Raw genomic sequence first — 22,870 nt, forward strand, 5'->3', positions numbered from 1 at the left:
AAAAAACAGGCTGTGAAGCCTGAAGGCTTCACTTCCAGTTTCCCTTAGTTGCAGCGCCTGCACCAGAGCCGTGCACATTTTTAGGGGAAATCCTAAAATGGTGACATTAGTTCTGCAACAGTTGTACAAGAGAGGATTTTCCTCATGGAGAGGCTCTTCTCTCAATTTCTGTATTGTCTACAGAATAGGAAGTTAAAGGGACACTAAGGCCCCTTTGACACTACTATGATTTTGCCGCTTTTTACAGCCGCCATTTTGCAGCCGTGATTTTGCAGCCGTGATTTTGCCGCGATTTCAGGAAGACTCGAGGTCTATGAACCTGAACTTGCATCAAAGTCGGACCAAAGTAGTGCAGGGACTACTTTGAAGTCTGCAATACTTGAAATCGTCTTAACATGAATGGTAGTCATTGGAAATCATGGGAAACGACTTTTCACGCAACTTTGCAGTCCCAAATCGTGGGACGAGTCATACAAGTGTCTAAAGGTTCCCTTTTTTTCTTTTAAAATAACAAATAAGTCATACTTACCTCCACTGTTCAAGGGTTTTGCACAGAGTGGCCCGACCCTTCTCTTCTGGGGTCCCTTCACAGCGCTCCTGGCTCCTTCTCTTCTCGAGTGACCAGTCGGAGAGGCACTCTCCTTAGAGGCACCCATGCTGGCATGCTCCCATGTCCTGCTGCTGTGTCCATAGACACAGAGATCAGGACCCGGCACTGCCCCACCAGCAACCGTGTCATTGGATTTGATTGACAGCCATTGTATTGCACAATGGCCACCTTTCACTCTCCTCTTCACTATCTCTTTCCCCACTTTCTTATTATTCATCCTTTGTCACTTTTTTGTATTTTTATGTTTGTACACGGTTTGCACTGTGTGACTGGTTGGGTGTAGGTCCTCGGGCCTGCCCTGAAAGTCTTGGGAGGGGGTGGACATGTCCTTCTGGCTTAGTTTGCCCTCTCTCATGGGGTCTCCCTTCGGGGGAGCCCCACCTAGTACTTGGGTGGGTCTGTTTCGGCAGACCCTCCAGAGAATGGGGTCCGTCTGGTTTCGACCAGTTGGACCAAAGTGTAAGTACCCTTTTTTCCCTGTCAGAAGCCTAACGGATTCAGGGCAAGGCCCTCTGATTTTAGAGGGCTTGTGTACATCCGTTGCATGTTTTTGTGTCACCTCTTTATGTTGTGCACATTTTTTTGGCACCGGGTGAAGTTTTTTGAGTGTGTTTCACACGCCATGGGCTTTCGATAGAAAAAAAAAATGCATTTAATTGACAGAAGTGGGAGCCAATGGCTGCACTGCTATCAATCTATCCAATCAAGAGCCGAGACACCAACCAGAGAGGGTGTGTGCATCTCTGGCGTAGGAACAAACAGTCTCTGGTGAGAAAAAGGGGGAGCTGGGGGGCTGGTGCACTACAACGGGTTTTCCACCTCAATGCATAGAATGCATTGAGATGAAAAACCGGGAGGGTTAACAACCCCTTTAAAATAAAGCTCCCCAATGGGTCCCATGGGGCAAATTAATTTGTCAGGGGTCTAACCCCTCCCTACTATTTCCAAAATAAAAAAGTGCAGCTGATGCAATTCATTTTGCAGATGAGTTTTAAGGCTTCAGTAGGCATTGTTCCCAATTCATCTGACCACTCTCACCTTTGTTGGCACAAGTCCTTAAACCATCCCGAATTTGACAGATCTCGTCCTCGGCACAGCTACGGTTCTGGCAGCGCACTCCAAAGATTGGATTACATGTGCACTCTTGGCCGCAGTCCTCACTTAGCATGGTTTCGCCAGCCTAAAAATGGATGATGATACCCGATTAGAGTTTGCACCTTCAGCTATCCAATCCAAAATAATAATGCATTTCTCTTTTTTTTTTACCTTCAAATATCTTTTGTTATAAATGCAACCGCATTTGTCCATGGTAACGCACTGATCACCATCTAAGACGTAACCTGGGTCGCACTCACACCCCTCAAAACACTCTTCACGGCAAGAGCTGGATGCCAGGAGGCCATAGCAGGAGACATCACAGGATTGGGTACATACGCTGTAGTGGCTGTTGATTGGACAGGAAAGTGCTGTGGGGTATCAGATACACAAGATTTAAAAAAGTATAACAGAAATGTATTATTTAAAAATTATTAAATTTGAATTCTATGCAAAAAAAAAATGTATTACCATACAAGTCATGAATTGCTTGCTTAACCGCTTGCCGACCTGCTCACGCCGATATACGTTGGCAGAATGGCACGTACAGGCAGATTAACGTACCTGTACACCGCCTTTAAGACGCAGCATTGTGGGCATGTGCTCACGCCCGCTGCAGGCTTCGTTAGTCTGACCGCAGGTCCCGCAGACTCAATGTCTGCAGGGATACCTGCGATCGTCTCACAGTGAGGAAGAACAGGGAAATGCTGATGTAAACAAGCATTTCCCCATTCTTCCTAGTGACAGGACACTGATCACAGCTTCCTGTAATTGGGAGCAGTGATCACTGTTGTGTCACACATAGCCCATCCCCCCTACAGTTAGAAGCACTCCCAAGGACACACTTAAAGCGGAGTTCCACCCAAAAGTGGAACTTCCACTTAATCCACTCCTTGCACCCTTACATGCCACATTTGGCATGTAATTTTTTTGGGGGGGGAGTGGGGGCTTCAAGAGGAGTGGGACTTCCTGTCCCACTTCCTCCTTCCGCCCAGGGACCGCTTAAACGATACATCATATCACCTACTGTACAGCGGCCCCTCCCTGTAGGCGATCGCCTGGGACACGTGACAGGTCCCAGGCGATTGCCTGATCACAGTGTGCAGCAACGATCGTGCATTCGCAGTGAGTGCACGGCCGTGAAGCTGAAAGCTGTCACGGTCGAGTGCCAACACTAAGAATGAAGACGCCGGCCGGAGACGGGGGGAAAGGAGCGGAGCATCAGTGGACCGTGGAGCAGGTGAGTGTCTGTTTATTAAAAGCCAGCAGCTACACTTTTTGTAGCTGCTGACTTTTAATAAACATAAAAAAAAGTCTGGAACTCTCCTTTAACCCCTTCAGCGCCCCCTCCTGGTTAACCCCTTCACTGCCAGTCACATTTACACAGTAATCAGTGCATTTTTATAGCACTGATCGCTGTGTACATGTGAATGGTGCCAAAAGTGTCCGATGTGTCCGCCATAATGTCGCAGTCACGATAAAAATCACAGATTGCCGTCATTACTAGTACAAAAATAAATATTAATAAAAATGTAATTAAAACTATCCTCTATTTTGTAGATGCTATAACTTTTGCGCAAACCAATCAATAGATGCTTTTACCAAAAATATGTAGAAGAATACGTATCGGCCTCTAAACTGAGAAAAAAAAATGTTTTTTTATATTTTTTGGGGGGATATTTATTAAAGTAAAAAATATTGCTTTTTATCAAAATTGTCGCAATAGCGCCAAAAATTCAAACCGCAGAGGTGATAAAATACCACCAAAAGAAAACTCTATTTCTGGGAAAAAAAGGACGTCAATTTTGTTTGGGAGCCACGTCGCACGACCGCGCAATTGTCAATTAAAGCGACGCAGTGCCGAATCACAGCCAATTCTTCCGGGGCTGAAGTGGTTAATCAAGATTAACTGAACTGGTTCTGTAATTCTGAAAACTGGAGGGGAGTTGTATATGTTGGTGGAACCTTGGTTGAATTTTTCTAACTGCTATTAGCCATACTATGACCTGAATAAAAGAGAACCATCAAAGACTAGCTAAGAACATAAAGACATTTGGAGGGATGGAGATGGGATGATCGTTGAAAAATGTGGTTTTAAGGCATAAACTAAAGACATACAGTATGTAAATTTACAAAACAGGACTTACGACAATTGGAGGTGTTCCTCCAAGCTCCAACATTTGCACCCTTCTCTTGGCATATTGCTGTGTAGGCTTGCAGGCTGGAGCATAAAGCTTCCTGACCACCACCTCCGTTACACACATCAAACACACAGCCCTTGACATAATTTTCTGGATTTACCAAGCGAAGACATTCTTTGAATGGACCTTGAGGATCTGAAATCATTCCACATTTTGTTGGTGAACTGGCCAGAGCAGAGTCGGCTTGATCACACTTTGGACACTGATCACCCGAGCATCCTCTGCAGTTTGATCTTTTTTTATCTATTGACCAGGACTCTCCAAAAACCGCTACGTCATTGACGGCAGTGCCATTCGGAAGGCGGATGTCATCGCCAGGATTTTTGTTGAAATTTCCGCAGAGGCCTTCGGTTAATCCACGGAAGGTGCTCGGTATCCAGACAGACACATAATACTGTTGGTCGTACATGACTGTGATCCCTTCTTTAGTCCAAACGATGATGTTATTCCCTTGGCGGTTTATCCAAAACTCTCGTTTGAGAGACTGGATGGGAAGGTTGTATCTCTCTCCATTTATCTAAAGATTGGAAATAAGAAAAATAGACGTTGAACAATATATGAAACACTGAGTGTCGTAAAAATTTGATGCATTTGAACTCAAGTGCTGGCATAGCGGTTAAAATATCTCGAAACTGCAAGGATAAAAAGGAAATAAAACCAGATGGCGCTGAAATGTTTTTGCCAAATCTAAATTCTCTAGAGCAGGGGTCAAAATCTATTTCATTGCGGTCCATATCAGAACTTTCTCTACTCTCATCCATCACCCTGGGCGGCGAGGAATTAGAGGTAATGTGCCGCCCGAAAATATCCGTCAGCTCCTTCAGGGGGAAGTGCTACACATATATATATATATATATATATATATATATATATATATATATATATATATTGTGACAGGAGTGACTTTGGGCCAGGGGTTTGTGGAACTCAGCTTGCCCTGGAGAGTTCTGGAGGCTCCTTGTCCAGCTTCCCCCACACCTCTTTTGTGTAAATCACCCTGTGTCTCTAATAGGGGAACAGGGTGAATGAGAACCCCACAATGATCTGTGCTAGACAAACTCAATGCTGTATATATGTATAATGTGTGCTGTATCATGTTGTTGGACTATTTGCTGTGATGGTTTGGGGTGTGACTGTATTCTAATGTCTATTGTGGCTGTCTGCCTCAACTATTATGAGATGTGTAAGTGTCTTGCTGTGAAGAAAGAGGGAGGGGGATTCCTCCAGCAGCCCCCCTGCTGATAAGACTGTTTACTGATGAGAAGTTCGAACACACCTGACCTGTGTGTTCATTTTCATTGGACAGTTCAACCCCGCCCTGTTTTCCAAGGTTTGGGGGGAAGTGTTTTGAAGTGAGATCCCTTTTGTGTTCATGTGTGAAAAAATAAAGCAGTTTATTGTTTGCCACTCCACACTGAGGTGTTGTCTGGTGACTTGGGGGGGGGGGGCTGGAGAGTCTTGGATGGTGCTGGTTCTGGACAGAGGAAGTGGCAGAGATAGTGCTGTTTGCCATCAATCTGTCTGGGGAGTGTGATCTTTGTGTGGTGAGACCAAGCCTGTGTGGCTATTGCTAAGAGATTTAAACATCAGGGAGTCAGGGACTGGGGCAGCACAAGGCGGTACCCAGTCCCTGACTCCCTGCTGTTTAAATCTCTTATCAATAGCCACACAGGCTTGGTCTCACCCCACAGAGATCACACTCCCCAGACTATTCACACAGATCTGGTTCCAGGTTGGAGCATATCTCTCTGCATGCTGGGAGTTTTTGTAGAGGACCTAATGAGCCCACCTAATTCAGCTGGGCTCATCAAGTCTTCCGAGCAGGACTCCCAGCACTCCCTCTAGAGGTATAAACTGGCAAAAAGCCTGAACCTAGGGGATATATACACTGCATCCTGGATGCAACCAGGGAATTTAACCTGCCTGCTGCCACAATATATACACACACACACACACACACACACAATGCGTACATATTATATGCTTGCAATCAGCTATCACTGTTGAGTAATTTAAAGAAATATATCATAAGCGCACAAGTGACCAGTCATTTTACTCACCATTGTTGCAATCCTTCCTCTCCCTCTCTCCAAATGAATTACGAAATTTCCAGATCTCACTGTGACCGATTTGGTTACCGCCACTTTTTTATAGGGTTCATTTTCTACTGTCACTTCAAAGTTAAGACTTTTAATCCTAATAAGTGTGTAGGCGCAGGTGCCCTGGAATGAGTAATACAGTTGATCTGGAGTGATGTAGTGTGGATCTCCCCAAGCTACACACTGTCCAAACTCCTTTGGATGGCATCCTAGGACTCCGTCCACCACTTTGCACTCAGCATTGGCTCCACAGCGGCTGTCCTGGCAAGTTGTTCTACCATCGGCACCACATGTACACTTCCTCTGGCATAGGCTGTCGGCGTAGAACTCTTGCCCAGCTTTGTAGTAGGTGTTCTCAAAGACACAGCCACATTCTGGTACGGACACACAGTCCTCACCACTGAGAATGAAGCCATTGTCACAGTAGCATCCTTCGGTGTAGGACGGTACACAAGATGGTGGAGCAATCAGACCAAAACAAGTTGCAGGGCAACCGTTTCCAAGGAGCTCATAGTGGCTGTTCGGGGAGCAGGTCATTTCTGAGAACACAAAAAAACTTTACACATTAAAGATGTTCCTTATTTTTAAAATACATAAATATAAGATACTATGGGCCAGATTCAGATAGGTTAGCGGATCTTTAGATCCGCGTAACCTATCTGATTTACGATCCGCCGCCGCAAGTTTTTCAAATTCAAATTCAATTCAAATTCCGCGGCTAGGGGGAGTGTACTATTTAAATCAGGCGCGTCCCCGCGCCGATTGAACTGCGCATGCACCGCCGGCTAAATTTCCCAGCGTGCATTGGTCCAAATACGTCCAGCCCCATTCACGGACGAGTTACGCAAACAACGACGGCCATACTTAACATTGGCTGCGCCTCATAGACCCAGGGGTAACTATCCGCTGGAAAAAGCCGAACGCATACAACGTAAAAAAAAAGCGCCGGGCGGTCGTTCGTTTCTCAATCGGCGTAACTCCTCATTTGCATATTTGTCGCGTAAAAAAACAAGACGCCACCTAGCGGCCGGCCTGGAATTGCAGCATAAGATCCGACGGCGTAACACAGTTACACCTGTCGGATCTTAGGAATATCTATGCGTAACTGATTCTCTGAATCAGTCGCATAGATGCGACCGGCAGAACTCAGGAGATACACCGTTGTATCTCTTTGTGAATCTGGCCCTATATGTACAACAAAACTAAACAATGAATGATTTTTTTTTACCAAAAATATGTAGAAGAATACGTATCGGCCTAAACTGAGGGATTTTTTTTTATATATATATTTTTGGGGGATATTTATTATAGCAAAAAGTAATAAATATATATTTTTTTTTAAATTGTCGCTCTATTTTTGTTTATAGCGCACAAAATAAAAAACACACAGAGGTGATCAAATACCACCAAAAGAAAGCTCTATTTGTGGGAACAACGGACATACATTTTTTTGGGAGCCACGTTGCACGACCGCGCAATTGTCAGTTAAAGCGGCACAGTGCCAAATCGCAAAAAAGGGCCTGGTCCTTTACCTGCATAATGGTCCGGGGCTTAAGTGATTAATTCATATGCAAGATAAAGACCATCCAATGTATCTAGGCAATCTATGATTTCTTTGGAGAAAGTTCTTATTGTACAATAAAGTTATTATTGTACAATAATTATGGACAATATCTTGTTTTGATCATCATTATTGAATAAAGTGTGTGTGGGAATATACATAATTCCCATGGTACAATCTTAATAAAAGAAGGGAGGCAAATACCTATCTGAAACCTCAAGGCTTACCAGTGAAATTTAAATTGTTTGGGGTATAAGTACTTTATCTACAAATTACTTTATATCTTTATATTACTTAGCTAATAGTGAAGAACATAAATCACATAATGTAGCTCAGTCTTGAAGATGGATGGCTTCTTGTATGAGAACAATGCCTAAGGCCTCGTACACACGATAGGTTAACCAGAGGACAACCGTCTGATGGACCATTTTCATCGGTCCAAACTGATCGTGTGTGGGCCCCATAGGTTATTTAACCATAGGTTAAAAAAAAAGCCAACTTGCTTTAAATTTAACCTATGGATTCCTAACCGATGGGAAAAAAACGATCGTTAGTAGGCACAACCATCGGTTAAAAATCCACGCATGCTCAGAATCAAGTCAAGTCATCATGCTTGGAAGCATTGAACTTCGTTTTTTGAGCACGTCGTTGGGTTTTACGTCACCACGTTCTGACACAATTGGTTTTTTAACTGATGGTGTGTAGGCACGACGGACCATCAGTCAGCTTCATCAGTTAACCTAGGACAACGGTCCATCAGACCGTTCTCATCGGATGGACTGATCGTGTGTATGAGGCTTTAGACCAAACTTACTGCAAAAAGATGGAGTCCTCCATTCCTTGACCGTGGAACCATTTTTCTGACACTCTGAAACATAGGAGGCAAGGATGTTGCAGACAACTGACTGGTGACCCTTGTAGGCACAGGCATCAGATTTGCAGTCCTCAAAGAATGGAGTCGGGTCAACCGAAGAGTGACATTGAACGAATGGTCCATCAGGTTTGATGAGAAGACCACAATACTGGTCACTCTTGTAGGTGTCCTTCTCTGCATCAGTGCATTTTGGGCAGTTGGTGCACTCGCTTGTGCATCCTTTTACTTCTCCCACCTTCCAGTAGTCACCAAATTCTTCACTAGTTTTGGCTTTAACACCATTGCCAATAGTGAAATCATCAGAGCGATCTGCATTGTTGTTGCCACATAAACCATTAACAGCTCCAGCGTACGTGTTCGGCAAGGTGACACGTACATAGCCCCTTCCGTCAGAAGTCAGTTTTAAGTTGAAGTCTGTCATGAGGACCAAATCAGATCCCGATAGGTAGGCAACAATCTTCGTTGATTCAAAATAGTACGGTAAGCAAGTATATTGTCCATCAACCTAAAATAAAGATAGGTAGATTTCATATTTATTATGCTTTTCCTACAACAGCTTCCAATTCACTGACACTATGGCTGCTCTGTGTCCCTCCTTTTTTATTGAGGGGGGCTTACCTAACTAAAAGCCCACTTTTTGGTGATTGTAAGCTTGCTGACCATAGTTCAAACGTCATGCAGTGTATTATAATTTAAAGGAGTTGTAAAGAATTTTTTTTTTCACCTTAATGCAAAGTGTCCGAATCGACGAGAAATCGCTGATCGCCGCCATTACTAGTAAAAAAAAAATATTAATAAAAATGCCATAAAACTATCCCCTATTTTGTATAACTTTTGCGCAAACCAATAAAAAAACGCTTATTGCGATTTTTTTTATGTAGAAGAATATCTATCGGCCTAAACTGAGGAATTTTTTTTTATATATATATTTTTGGGGGATATTTATTATAGCAAAAAGTAAGAAATATAATTTTTTTTCAAAATTGTCGCTCTATTTTTGTTTATAGCGCAAAAACTAAAAACCGCAGAGGTGATCAAATACCACCAAAAGAAAGCTCTATTTGTGGGAAAAAAAGGACCCCAATTTTGTTTGGGTGCCACGTCGCACAACCGCGCAATTGTCAGTTAAAGCGACGCAGTGCCGAATCGCAAAAAGTGCTCTGGTCTTTGACCAGCAATATGGTCCGGGGGTTAAGTGGTTAAGTGCCACACACTGGACTATAACATGTGACAGATGATATTTCTTTTACTTCAAAGGTCAAAAAAAAATTAATATATATATATATATATATATATATATATATATATATATATAACATTTTCCTAATTAATTGCCTTACCTTTATCTTCATTGGAAATTCTTTACTGATGGTTATGGTTTTGTTGTAGACCTCCAACGTCACAGCTTTAGTAAAGGCCACTGCTCTGTTACCTCGGTGTTCATTCTGGATTTTGATGGCAAACTTGACCAGGGAAGGGTCATCCGAGGTTACCTTTACCAGCTGGTAGATGCAGGTTTTCGTAAAGCTAAATCTCAGTTTGTCGAATGTGGTATAGTGGAGATCACCAGAGACTGTGCATGTTGTGTACTGAGTAGGATAGCAGCCGCGTTTCCCATCGTCCACCATACACTTCTCACTTTTTTTACAGCTTGTTGCCTGGCAAACGGGCATACCTAATCCTGGATCGCATTTGCAGCGCACAGTACATTTCTCATCATACCAAGACTGGTTAGGCTCGTAATACCGTCCATTGTATTGGCAACCACAGCTTGAGACGGAAACACATCTGTCCCCACTTAGTACCATGCCCTGTTTGCATTCACAGGCTTCTACACAGGGTTTCTTACATGTTGACGGGGCAGTTCTGTCAGAGCAACTGGCTGGACAGGCGTTTCCACAGGCAGTATAATGACTGTTCGGATCTTCACATATCTTTGCTGAAATGGATAAATGAAATTAGTGATCAGCAATATTTATACCGTGCTACCGTTTACATTAGTTCCCTCCCCCGAGGAACTTACAATGCCTTTTTTTTAGGTAGAATTATTTGGCATACAAGTATGCCTTGCTAAATCAATAAATATTGCAAAAAAAACTTTAACCACTTGCCGACTGCCGCACAAACTTATACGCCGACAAAATGGCACAGCTGGGCAAATAGGCGTATATATACGTCCCCTTTAATTTTGCCGCCGTGTGGTCGTGCGCGCGCCGCCGGCAGTGTGCTCGCGACCCTGTTGCAAGCTCCATGACCATGGGACCCCCCGACTCGATGTCTGCCAGTGTCCCACGATTGGGTCACAGAGCTGAAGAACGGGGAGATGTCAGTGTAAACACAACATCTCCCCGTTCTTCCTAGTGACATGTCACTGATTGAATACTCCCTCTCATCAGGGACAACGATCAGTGACATGTCACTTATAGCCACACCCCTAACAGTTATAATCACACCCTAAGATACACTTAACCTCTTCAGAGCCCCCTACAGGGAGTGGAGTGAGGGGTAGGGCCAATGGGGGCGGCAAAATTAGGTTTCGCCTGGGGTGTAAAAAATCCTTGCACCAGCCCTGCATTGGGGACATTGGTTCTGGTGACCTGGGGGACCTCAAGGGGTTTCCTTAATTTGCAGGGATTTCTGCTCACTTCCTGTTTTGGCTATGGGACAGGAAGTGAAGGTAAATCTTCCCAATGGGATACAGATGGCATAAACATGGACATGGGTTATAACCCTCTCTTACTCTATCCAAAATAAAACACAAAGTTTTTCCTATAGTTCTAAGTTAACCTCTTGACGACCGAGGACGTCCCTTGGATGTCTTTGGGTTTGTGCGGTGATATCTGAATGATGGGGGCAGCTACAGGCATCATTCAGATATCACCGTCTTCAGCCACTGATTCTGTGCATGATAAGAATGATCAAAGCGGCAGTTCCGCCGCTTGATTATTCTTATAGGCAGCGGGAGGGGACGTCCCCCCTCCCGCCGCCATCCGATGCTTCTGCCATCGGGGGCCCGGAGAGTGAATCGGTCGGCGCTGCTTGAAAGCATAGAGATGACTGGTGACCGGTCACCAGTCATCTCTATGACCGTCGGAGGCCCTGGCACGACGTTATGATGTCAGACCCGGTACCCGGAAGAAAACAAAGCCGCAATCGTGGCTGTCGGCATGTGATCGGTGATTTTTTTTTCACCGATTTCATGCTTGTAAGCCTGGAGGAGAGATGTGGGGTCTTATTGACCCCACATCTCTCCATAAAGAGGACCTGTCACACTGATTCATATTACAAGGGATGTTTACATTCCTTGTAAAAGGAATAAAAGCGATAAAAAAATGTAAAAAAAATATGTAAAAATAAAAACAATTAAGTAAAATAAAAATAAAATTCATTTTTTTTTCAAAATGCCCTTGTCCCTGAACTTCATTGAAGGATGCACCGTTTACTGAAAGGCTTGATGGTGATCACCTGTCAGTTCCAAGTTCTACAAGAAGTTAATCTGGAGAGATCTGGGTGCTGAATCCTGAGGACTCCGGACTGAAAAGTGTCTCCATCTATGGTTAGGTCTGTGGCAGAGACTGTACCATATTCCGTGCGCCATTTCGGCTGCTAGGCTAGTGAGAGAGGCCTATCTGGGTGCGTAATACTCACTCTGGCTAGAGTGGCGACGAAAGCTGTGTCGCAGGAAGCAGGAGTGTTTCCCGATTGAAATACTGCACCTGAACTTAGCACCTGTTATCCTTCCACCTCTTCAATCACTTCTTTTATTTCTTTACCAAGTTCAGCAAATAAATCTTTAAAAAGGACGTGTGAAGTGTGGACATTGAACTTTTTCAACTGTCATCCATTACCCTGGACGGCGAAGAAATAGAGGTAACATGCCGCCCGAAAATATCCAGCAGCTCCTTAGGGGGTAGTGCTACAGTAGCATGACTTAAAAAAATAAAAACATTTTTTACTTTGCTTTAACCCTTTTATCTATCATATATTCATGTGAATTAGTTTGAATTACATTAGAATACATTTCATAAAATAAAGTGCACTTACTACAATTACTGGGTGTCCTCCAGTCATAGAGTTTAATCCCTTCATTAAGACAAGCAGTTGCAAACGTCTCCAGGGCTTGACACAGAATGACTTTAGCACCATTGTTTGCACACACATCAAACAAACAGGAATCAAAAACCTTGTTGGGGCTGATTTTCCCGATGCATTCTCTGAAAGGTCCATCTTTTTTGACAATTAAACCACACTGATGATCTCTCCTGTACTGATCCTTCTTCTTTTCATCGCAGGTGGAACACTGACCAGGACAAGAGTCGAAGCAGAAATGATCTTGATCGTCCTCTTTGCATGCTACGAGCCAGTCGGTAATAGAGCTAATTAATGTTCCATCCTGAGCTCTTTGGTCATCGTTTGGATCCTGGTTGAAGTTGCCACAGAGACCAAACATCAAGCTGTAATAGCTGCTGGGGATGGTCACGGTAGAGAACCAGTTCCAGTCAAATGTTGCCTTGACACCATTGTCCGCCTCCAAAGTGGCTGTGAAGCCACTTTGATATGCTTTGAGTTTTCCATTGGCAAGTGTGGCTGGCAAATTGGTTAACTCACCATTAACCTGTCAAAATAGTAAAAATATCAGTTGCCTTGCATATTGTTTGGTTAACAAAAAAATCTCACCAAAAAATGCAAGACTTGATTTAAAGGTTTATACCGCTTAAAACTAATAAGTCAGAGTTTGGTGGATATTGGAGTTTTAAACCCCTAGATCAGCGATGGCGAACCTTGGCATCCCAGATGTTTTGGAACTACATTTCCCATGATGCTCAACTACACTGCAGTGTAGTTGAGCATCATGGGAAATGTAGTTCCAAAACATCTGGGATGCCAAGGTTCGCCAGCACTGCTCTAGATGTTTCTTCAATCTCTTAACCACTTCCGGACCGCCCACTGTATATATACGTCAGCACTTTGAAGAGGGATATCTCTGTTATGGCAACAGCTAGCTGCCATAACCCAGGTATCCATCTCTTCAGCAGGCTTTCCGGTTTCCGATAATGGTGTTCTCTGTGATGGATTCACCGCTAGATCACCGTTATCGGCATCGGGAAAAGGCGATCGGGTCCTCTCTCCTGCTTGGTATGGATATGAGTAAGGGGAAGATGGCTCCCACCCGTCTACATACCATAGCAGGGCGGAAACAACGTCAAAACGTCACTTCCGCCCATAGCTCTTAAAGGGCCATTTTTTCTCAAACAACATTTTTTTTCTGTTATTGCATTATAGTCCAAATATGAGCATCTCCCCGCTCTATACCTTCGGAAGATGATCGTGGGCATCCCCACGGCGATAGAGTCCGCGGGACCCGTGGTCCGACTCACGGGGAAGGCGACAGGGTCACGAGCGCGGCGGCACGCTCGCGACCACACAGCAGGCATTTAAAGGGCCACGTACAGGTACGTGATTATGCCTGTCCGTGCCATTCTGCTGACGTATATCTACAGTGGGCGGTCCTTAACCACTAGAGTACCGGGCCATCGTCAAATGACGGCTCCACGGTTACTCTGAAAATTCAACAGGACGTCATTTGGCGTCCTGTATTCTTGCGGCCACTGGGGGGCGCGCGAGCGCGCCGGCGGCCGCGCGCGCGCGCCCGGCGCGTCCCCGAGATGCCGATGCGTGTGCCTGGCGGTCGCGATGTCCGCCAGGCACTCGGAATCGGCGGCTACAGGGACAAGACGTGGAGCTCTGTGTGTAAACACAGAGCTCCACGTCCTGTCAGGGGAGAGAGGAGACCGATCTGTGTCCCTTGTACATAGGGACACAGCATCGGTCACCTCCCCCAGTCACCCCCCTTTCCCCACAGTTAGAACACAATTTAGGGATACATATTAACCCCTCCCTCACCCCCTAGTGTTAACCCCTTGAATGCCAGTCACATTTATACAGTAATTAGTGCATATTTATCGCATTAATCGCTGTATAAATGTGAATGGCGCCAAAAACGTGTCAAAAGTGTCCGATGTGTTCGCCGCAATGACACGGTGACAGTAAAAAAATCGCAAATCGCCGCCAATACTAGTAAAAAAATTAATAAAATAAAAATGCCATAAATCTATCAGCTATTTTGTAAACGCTATAACTTTTGCGCAAACCAATCAATATATGATCATTGCGATTTTTTTTTACCAAAAATATGTAGAAGAATACATATCGGCCTAAACTGAGGAAAAAAAAACGTTTTTTTTTTTTTTAAATTGTGATATTTATTAAATAAAAAAGTAAAAAATAGTGTTTTTTTTTTAAATTGTCACTCTTCTTTTGTTTATAGCGCAAAAAATAAAAACCGCAGAGGTGATCAAATACCACCAAAAGAAAGCTCTATTTGTGGGAACAAAATGATAAAAAAATTGTTTGGGTACAGTGTAGCACGACCGCGCAATTGTCATTCAAAGTGCGACAGTGCTGAAAGCTGAAAATTGGCTTGGGCAGGAAGGGGCGTAAGTGCCCAGTATGGAAGTGGTTAAGTGGTTAAACAATTGAGATAATTTCTGGCTAATTAGACCCATTTATTTTTTCTGTTATCAAAATACCTACTTACTCGTATTGCAGGAAATTCTCCAGTTTGTACTGAAACCCTAATGTTATATATAGTGAGTTCCATCTTCTTCACAAAGGAGAAATCTTGAGACCCTCTGTTCTCATTTTTGGTGGTAATCTTGAATGGCTCCAGGCCCGTATCGTTACCAATGTACTGAGCCAAGATGTAGTTGCAGGTGCCCTGAGCGTCATATTCTTTGCCATCCAAAGTCTTGTAGTGAGGATCGCCCCATGCCCAACACACGCCGTCGTAATCCGGCACACAAACTGCAACTCCCTCTTGGACTCGGCAGCTCTCCTTCACACGGCAGGTTTTGGACTTGCAGGGATCTATAACACCAAAAAGAAATTATTGTAAGACAAATTTGGGCGGCAGAAAGTAATAGCAATAAAGCAACACATGTGCATCAGCCCCCTGAAAGGATTTTGTTTAGTGTTTGGGGATTTTGTAATGTTTATTGCCTGTGAAATTCTATAAAAGGTTCTGACAACAATTTAGACGCGTGCAATTTGTTTCGTTCCAAATTCATGTTTTAACAAATTTAGACAAATTCGCTAACCACTTGGCCCTTTTTTCAATTCGGCACTGCGTCGCTTTAACTGACAATTGCGCGGGCGTGCGACGTGGCTCCCACACAAAATTGACGTCCTTTTTTTCCCCACAAATAGAGCTTTCTTTTGGTGGTATTTGATCACCTCTGCTGTTTTTATTTGTTGTGCTATCAACATAAAAAGAGCGACAATTTTGAAAAAAAAAACAATATTTTTTACTTTTTCCTATAATAAATATCCCCAAAATATCTAAAAAAGTTTTTTTCCTTAGTTTAGGCCGATACGTATTCTTCTACATATTTTTGGTAAAAAAAATCTCAATAAGCGTTTATTGATTGGTTTGCACAAAAGTTATAGGCCCGGATTCAGAAAGCACTTACGCCGACGTATCTTCTGATACGCCTTGTAAGTGCACGGATGCGCTGTCATATCTCTGCGCCTGATTCTTGAAATAAGATACGCCTGAATTTTGGCTCCATCCGACCGACGTAAGTCTCCTACACCGTCGTATCTTGGGCGCATATTTACGCTGGCCTCAAGGGGCGCTTCCATTGTTTTACGCGTTGAATATGTAAATGAGCGAGATATGCCGATTTACGAACGTACTTACGCCCGTCGCAGTAATCTACGCTGTTTATGAAAGGCGTACGTCCGGCGTAAAGTTAAGCCACATAAACCAGGTGTAAGTCATGTTAGGGTATGGACCAGGGAACAGCCGTCGTATTTTACGTCGTTTACGTAAGTCGTACGTGAATGGGGCTGGGCGTAGGTCACGTTCACGTCGTAGGCATTGAGCCGTCGTATCTTAGGGAGTATATGCAACGTGATTCTGGAGCATGCGCACGCATGGGCCGTTCATTCGGCCCTTCATTTACATGGGGTCACGCTTCATTTTAATAGATCACGCCCACTCCCTTCCTACTTTGAATTAGGCGGGCTTACGCCGGCCAATTTACGTTACGCCGGTGCAACAAAGGGAGCAAGTGCTTTGTGAATACTGTTATTGCCTCTCTATGTTACATCGGCGTAGCGCATATGAGATGCGATACGCCGCACTAAAGATGCGCCGATCTACGTGAATCCGGTCCATAGTGTCTACAAAATAGGAGATAGAATTATGGCATTTTTATTATTTTTTATTTTGATTTTTTTATATATATATTTTTTTATTTTTTTAAATAGTATCGGCGGTGATCTGCGATTTTTATCATGACTGCGACATTATGGCGGACACATCGGACACTTTTGACACATTTTTGGGACCATTGTCATTTTTACAGCGATCAGTGCTATAAAAATGCACTGATTACTCTGAAAATGACACTGGCAGGGAAGGGGTTAACCACTAGGTGGCGATGAAGGGGTTAAGTGTGCCTAGGGAGTACATCTTAGTGATCACCGCTTCCAATTACAGGAATCTGTGATCAGTGTCCTGTCACTAGAAAGAAGGGGGAAATGCTTGTTTACCTCAGCATTTCCCCCTTCTTCCTCACCGCAAAACGATCGCGGGTACGCCCGCGGACATCCAGTCCGCGGGACCCGCGGTCGGAGTCACGGACCTCGTGGCGGGTGCACGAGCCCACAATGCCGCTTCTTAAAGGTGACGTATATGTATGTCCTTTTGCCTGCCCGTGCCATTCTGCCGACGTATATCTGCGTGCGCCGGTCGGCAAGCAGTTTATTCGGAAACATCTGAATTAACGAAAACCTGTTTAAATCATTTTTCCAAATATTGGTAAATTTGAATATTCGAAAATTCATAAAATATTCAAAAAGTAATGGTGGAATCTCGGGTTGGCATTTCATCCTTGGTAATACAGTTGTACTCTTCGTTCAGAAAAAGTTAGCTGAGCGTGCCGTGTACATTGGGCCTAACTCAGCCCCCCCCAACACAATTTTTCCGAACTCACCAGAGCTGACACAAGCTCGGAGACCATCCACAATCAGACACTTCTCGTTCTCTGCACAGGTCTTGTTACGACAAGAGACTCCAGAGATGGGGTTGCACGTACACTCTCGACTGCAGTCATCGTTCAACACAACTTCATTAGCCTGCAGAGACAAAGTTAGGTCATTTGATACCCGCAGGTGTATCCAGAATTCAGGGAGGTGGCCAATCAATGTGCAAAGATATTTTAAAATGCAGAGAATCATAGATGGAACTAAAATGATAACGGGATTTTAAACAAAAATTTACAACATTCTAAAGTTAACCACTTGCCGGCGGCTGGCCTTCATATGAAGCCCTCAGCTTTGTGGGGGGATATCTGAATGATGGGTGCAGCTACAAGAATTTTTCAGCCGGTGATTCCCTACACCATAAGAATGTTCACAGCGGCTGGTCAGCCGATTGATTGTTCTTACGGGCGACGAGAGGGGACGACCCCCCCTCCTTCCGCCCTTCGGTGCTTCTACCGACTCACCGATGCGATCGATGAGTCGGAGAATGGATCCGCCGGCCCCCGGATGCTGATCATACAGATTTCCGGTGGACCAGATGGTCGCAGGAGTCTCTATGATCGTGAGAGGCTGGGCGCGATGTTATGACATCACACCCGGCCTCTGCATTCAAAATAGCGACGTCGCCTCGGCCCCCCTCATATCTCACTGCAAAGAGGTCCTGTCATGCCATATTCCTATTACAAGGGATGTTTACATTCCTTGTAATAGGAATAAAGTGATCAAAATTTTATTTTTATTTTTAAAAGTGTCAAACTAAAAACGTTTACGTAAAATCAACAATCATGTTTATTATTTAGTGCCCCTGCCCACGTGTGCTCGCACGCAGAAGCGAACACATATGCAAGTCCCACCCACATATGAAAACAGCGTTTAAAATACACATGTGAGGTATTGCAGCTAACGTTAGAGCGAGAGCAATAATTCTAGCCCTACACCTCTGTAACTCAAAACATGTAACCAGTAAAAAAATTAAAGCATTGCCTATAGGGATTTTTAAAGCGACATTAAAGTTAAATTTTTTTTAAATAACAAACATGTTATACTTACCTCCACTGTGTGGCTCGTTTTACACACAGTGGCTCCGTCTTCTGGGGTCCCTCGGCGGCTGTCTCGGCTCCCCCTCCACAAGAGCTTTCCACCTTCATGCGAACAAGCTCGCATGGTAGAAAGCTCTTGCGGGTGCGCTCCCATGATACAGCGGCGGGCATAGTCGCCGACTGTATCACTCAGCCCCGCCCCCCGGCGCGCCGCTCCATTGGCTATGATTGACAGCAGCGCCAGTAAATGGCTGTGCTGCTATCAATCCGTCCAACCTAGCCAATCAACGGCCAGGCTGGGAACCGAAGAGGATGACGGGGACGAGTGCAGGGCTTTCGAGGGGTGAGGTAAGTAAAACGGGGGCTCGTGGGGGGCGGTGCTGTTGGATGTTTTTTCACCTTAATGCATAGGATGCATTAAGGTGAAAAAACATTTACCTTTACAACCCCTTTAAGTACCAAAGTTTGGCGCCATTCCACGAGCGTGTGCAATTTTGAAGCGTGACATGTTGGGTATCTATTTACTTGGCGTAACATTATCTTTCACAATATAAAAAAAATTGGCTAACTTTACTGTCGTCTTATTTTTTAATTTAAAAAAGTGGGGATTTTTAAGGAACCAAAGTTTGGCACCATTCCACGAGCGTGTGCAATTTTAAAACGTGACATGTTGGGTATCTATTTACTCCGCGTAACAATTATCTTTCACATTATGCAAAAAAAATTGGCTAACTTTACTGTTTTATTTATTTTTTTAAGCATGAAACAGATTTTTTTTCCAAAAAAAATGCATTTGAAAAATTGCTGCACAAATACCGTGCGAGATAAAAAGTTTAAATGATTGCCATTGTATACTCTAGGGTCTCTGCTTAAAAAATACATATATATATATATATATGTATTTTTAAAGCAGAGACCCTAGAGAATACAATATATATGTAGTGTTTGGGGGTTCTATGTAATTTTCTAGTAAAAAACATATGATTTTTACATGTAGCAGAGAAATGTCAGAATTGGCCTGGTTGGCAAGTATATACAGTATATATATATATATATATATATATATATATATATATATATATATATATATATATATATATATATATATTTTTTTTTTTTTTTTTTTTTTTCTCTAATACAAAAAAAATATTAAAACATGATTCTATTGCATTATCCATATTTACTTGCTCGTTATTTGATATACAGAATCTTGATCAAACTACAAAAATCTCATTATCATTAAAACAATATATACAACATCCAATCAAAACTTCCAATATCATTCATTCTCCTCCCCATTCATCTGACATACATAAAAAAAGGGGGGAACCCCCTCCCCGTTCCCCTATTTTCTCTCTTTCCCCATACTCAATTTTAATCTTTTTCCTTCTGGTTCCCCTCCATGTTTTCCCCAGTTCTCATTTCATAGATATTCTTCCATTCCTTTTGAGACCCTAAATCCATCCCATTTTTGCCACATTACTGGCATTTGACTGTTAATGTATCCTTCTTCTCTTATTTGGTTTTCCATAAACTGTTTGTACCTGGTAGTATACTCCATTTTCATTGCATCCGCATTGGTTCAACGGCAAGCAGTCCGATCCATCAAAGAAGTAGCCTTGGTCACACTCACAACCTTCATCACACAAGTCGGAGCACTCGTAGATATCTGTCATGGCGGCACAGGTGGTGGAGCACATGTCCGCGCAGACGCTGTACTGACTGTGAGGGCCGCAGTTCATTGCTTTATAACAATACAAATGGTGAGACAGTATATCAGTATATCAAATTTATTATTCAATATTGACAACGTAGATTTGTTTTTGTTTTTTTTAAAACACATTCCACCATAATGGACCTGTCATCAGATACTGTATATTCCCTCATATATTCCCTCAAAATCGCTTTTCTTTCCAGGAGGACTGCTCCATCTTTTTTTCAGGCACTGCCTGAGAGGGATGACACAGTCATGTAAATCCTGGTGATTGTGTTGGTTTTGGCTTCTGCAGCCGCCCAGGTTGTGACTTCAATGCTGGAATCTGATTACTGGGGGGAGAGGTGACTAAGGAAATGCTTCCTCCTGACTGCAGCAGGCTGATGATATCAGCTCTAGGCAAAGTCATTAGACTTTGCCTAGAGCTGATGCTTTCTAATGATAAAAGATGGAGGTTTTTTGAAAAATAATACCAATGGTGTATAATAGATAGGTGCAGTTTGTTTCGTTCGAAAATAACATTTTAACAAATTTTCGTTATTCGAATAAGAATAGTACGGAATTTAAATGAATCCAAAAATAACGAAATTCAAATTTGGACAAATTTTGAATTCAAATAGTTTTCAAATAGTTTTCAAATTGTTTTCAAATAGTTTTCAAATTCAAAAACCTTTCGAATTCGAATAGTTTTCCAATTTTCAAAGAGAAAAAAATAGAATAGAAAATGAAAATATATTTTTTTATATTCTATTCCTTTATTTTCTTTTGGAAATTCGAAAATGATCTGAATTCGAAAACGATTTGAATTCAAAAACTTTTCAAATTCAAAAACGTTTCAAATACGAAAACTTTCCACATTCAGAAGCTATTCAAAATTGATTCGAAAACTATTCAAAATTGTTTTGAAAACTATTCAAAATTAATTATTTTACAAATAATTTTATTAATATTCATAGCAACTTCACAGCTTAACAGTGAAAATGATACATCATGAATGAACATAACAGAAAAAAATGGAGAAGCACTGTAAGAAAATGATTCAAAATTAATTTGAAAATGTTTTAAATTCGAAAACGATTTGAATTTTTAAAACTTTTCAAATTCGAAAACTTTTCACATTCGAAAACTATTTGAAATTGATTTGAAAACTGTTTGATATTAATTATTTTACAAAGAATTTTATTTAAATTCATAGCAACTTCACAGCTTAACAGTGAAAAGGATACATCACAAATGAACAGAAAAAATGGAGAAGCATTGTAAGAAAACTATTGAAAATTATTTTGAAAATGTTTTGAGTTCGAAAACGATTTGGATTTAAAAGCATTTCAAATTCAAAAACCCTTTTACATTCATAAACTATTCGAAATTGATTTGAAAACAATTCAAAAATTTTGGGAAAAAGATTCGAAATTGATTAGAAAACTATTTGAAATTGATTTGAAAACTATTTGATATTAATTATTTTACAAAGAATTTTATTTAAATTCATAGCAACTTCACAGCTTAACAGTGAAAAGGATACATCACAAATGAACAGAAAAAATGGAGAAGCATTGTAAGAAAACTATTGAAAACTATTTTGAAAATGTTTTGAGTTCGAAAACGATTTGGATTTAAAAGCATTTCAAATTCAAAAACCCTTTTACATTCATAAACTATTCGAAATTGATTTGAAAATGATTTAAAATTGATTAGAAAACTATTTGAAATTGATTTGAAAACTATTCTAGATTGATTAGAAAACTATTTGAAATTAATTATTTTACAAATAATTGTATTAATATCTCTAGCAACTTCGCAGATTATCAGTGAAAGGGAAACATCATGAATGAACATAACAGAAAAAAATGGAGAAGCACTGTAAGAAAACGATTCAAAATGTATTTGAAAATGTTTTAAATTCAAAAACGATTTGAATTTTTAAAACTTTTCAAATTCGAAAACTTTTCACATTCGAAAACTATTTGAAATTGATTTGAAAACTATTTGATATTAATTATTTTACAAAGAATTTTATTAAAATTCATAACAACTTCACAGCTTAACAGTGAATAGTATACATCATGAATGAACAGAAAAAATGGAGAAGCATTGTAAGAAAACTATTCAAAATGATTTTGAAAATGTTTTGAATTCGAAAATGATTTGAATTCAAAAGCTTTTCAAATTCAAAAACCCTTTTAAACTATTCAAAATCGATTTGAAAACGATTCAAAATTGATTTGAAAATGATTCAAAATTGATTTGAAAACGATTGAAAATTGATTAGAAAACTATTTGAAATTGATTTGAATATGATTAGAAATTGATTAGAAAACTATTCGAAATTGATTCGAAAACTATTCAAGATTGATTAGAAAACTATTTGAAATTAATTATTTTACAAATAATTGTATTAATATCCATAGCAACTTCGCAGATTATCAGTGGAAAGGATACATCATGAATGAACATAACAGAAAAAAAAATGGAGCAGCTTTGTAAGAAAACTATTCAAAATGTATTTGAAAATTATTTGAATTCAAAAACTTTTCACATTCGAAAACTTTTTCTAAATTGATTTGA

General features: G+C 41.6%; 1 protein-coding gene across 1 annotated transcript in view; it reads right to left on the minus strand.

Moving 5' to 3' along the window:
* LOC120916226 (IgGFc-binding protein-like) overlaps positions 1–22,870 on the minus strand; it is a 117,905-nt gene that overhangs the window by 38,736 nt on the left and 56,299 nt on the right. The window contains exons 14-23 of the mRNA XM_040327087.1: positions 20,133–20,332; positions 17,500–17,641; positions 15,039–15,367; positions 12,485–13,055; positions 9,781–10,379; positions 8,381–8,945; positions 5,967–6,544; positions 3,853–4,423; positions 1,877–2,076; positions 1,649–1,790 (exon numbers count right to left, since the gene is read on the minus strand). Coding sequence (XP_040183021.1) covers positions 1,649–1,790; positions 1,877–2,076; positions 3,853–4,423; positions 5,967–6,544; positions 8,381–8,945; positions 9,781–10,379; positions 12,485–13,055; positions 15,039–15,367; positions 17,500–17,641; positions 20,133–20,332 — 3,897 coding nt within the window. The remainder of the gene's footprint in view (positions 1–1,648; positions 1,791–1,876; positions 2,077–3,852; positions 4,424–5,966; positions 6,545–8,380; positions 8,946–9,780; positions 10,380–12,484; positions 13,056–15,038; positions 15,368–17,499; positions 17,642–20,132; positions 20,333–22,870) is intronic.

This window comes from Rana temporaria, chromosome 10, assembly GCF_905171775.1.
Source record: "Rana temporaria chromosome 10, aRanTem1.1, whole genome shotgun sequence".
NCBI classification, from domain to species: domain Eukaryota; kingdom Metazoa; phylum Chordata; class Amphibia; order Anura; family Ranidae; genus Rana; species Rana temporaria.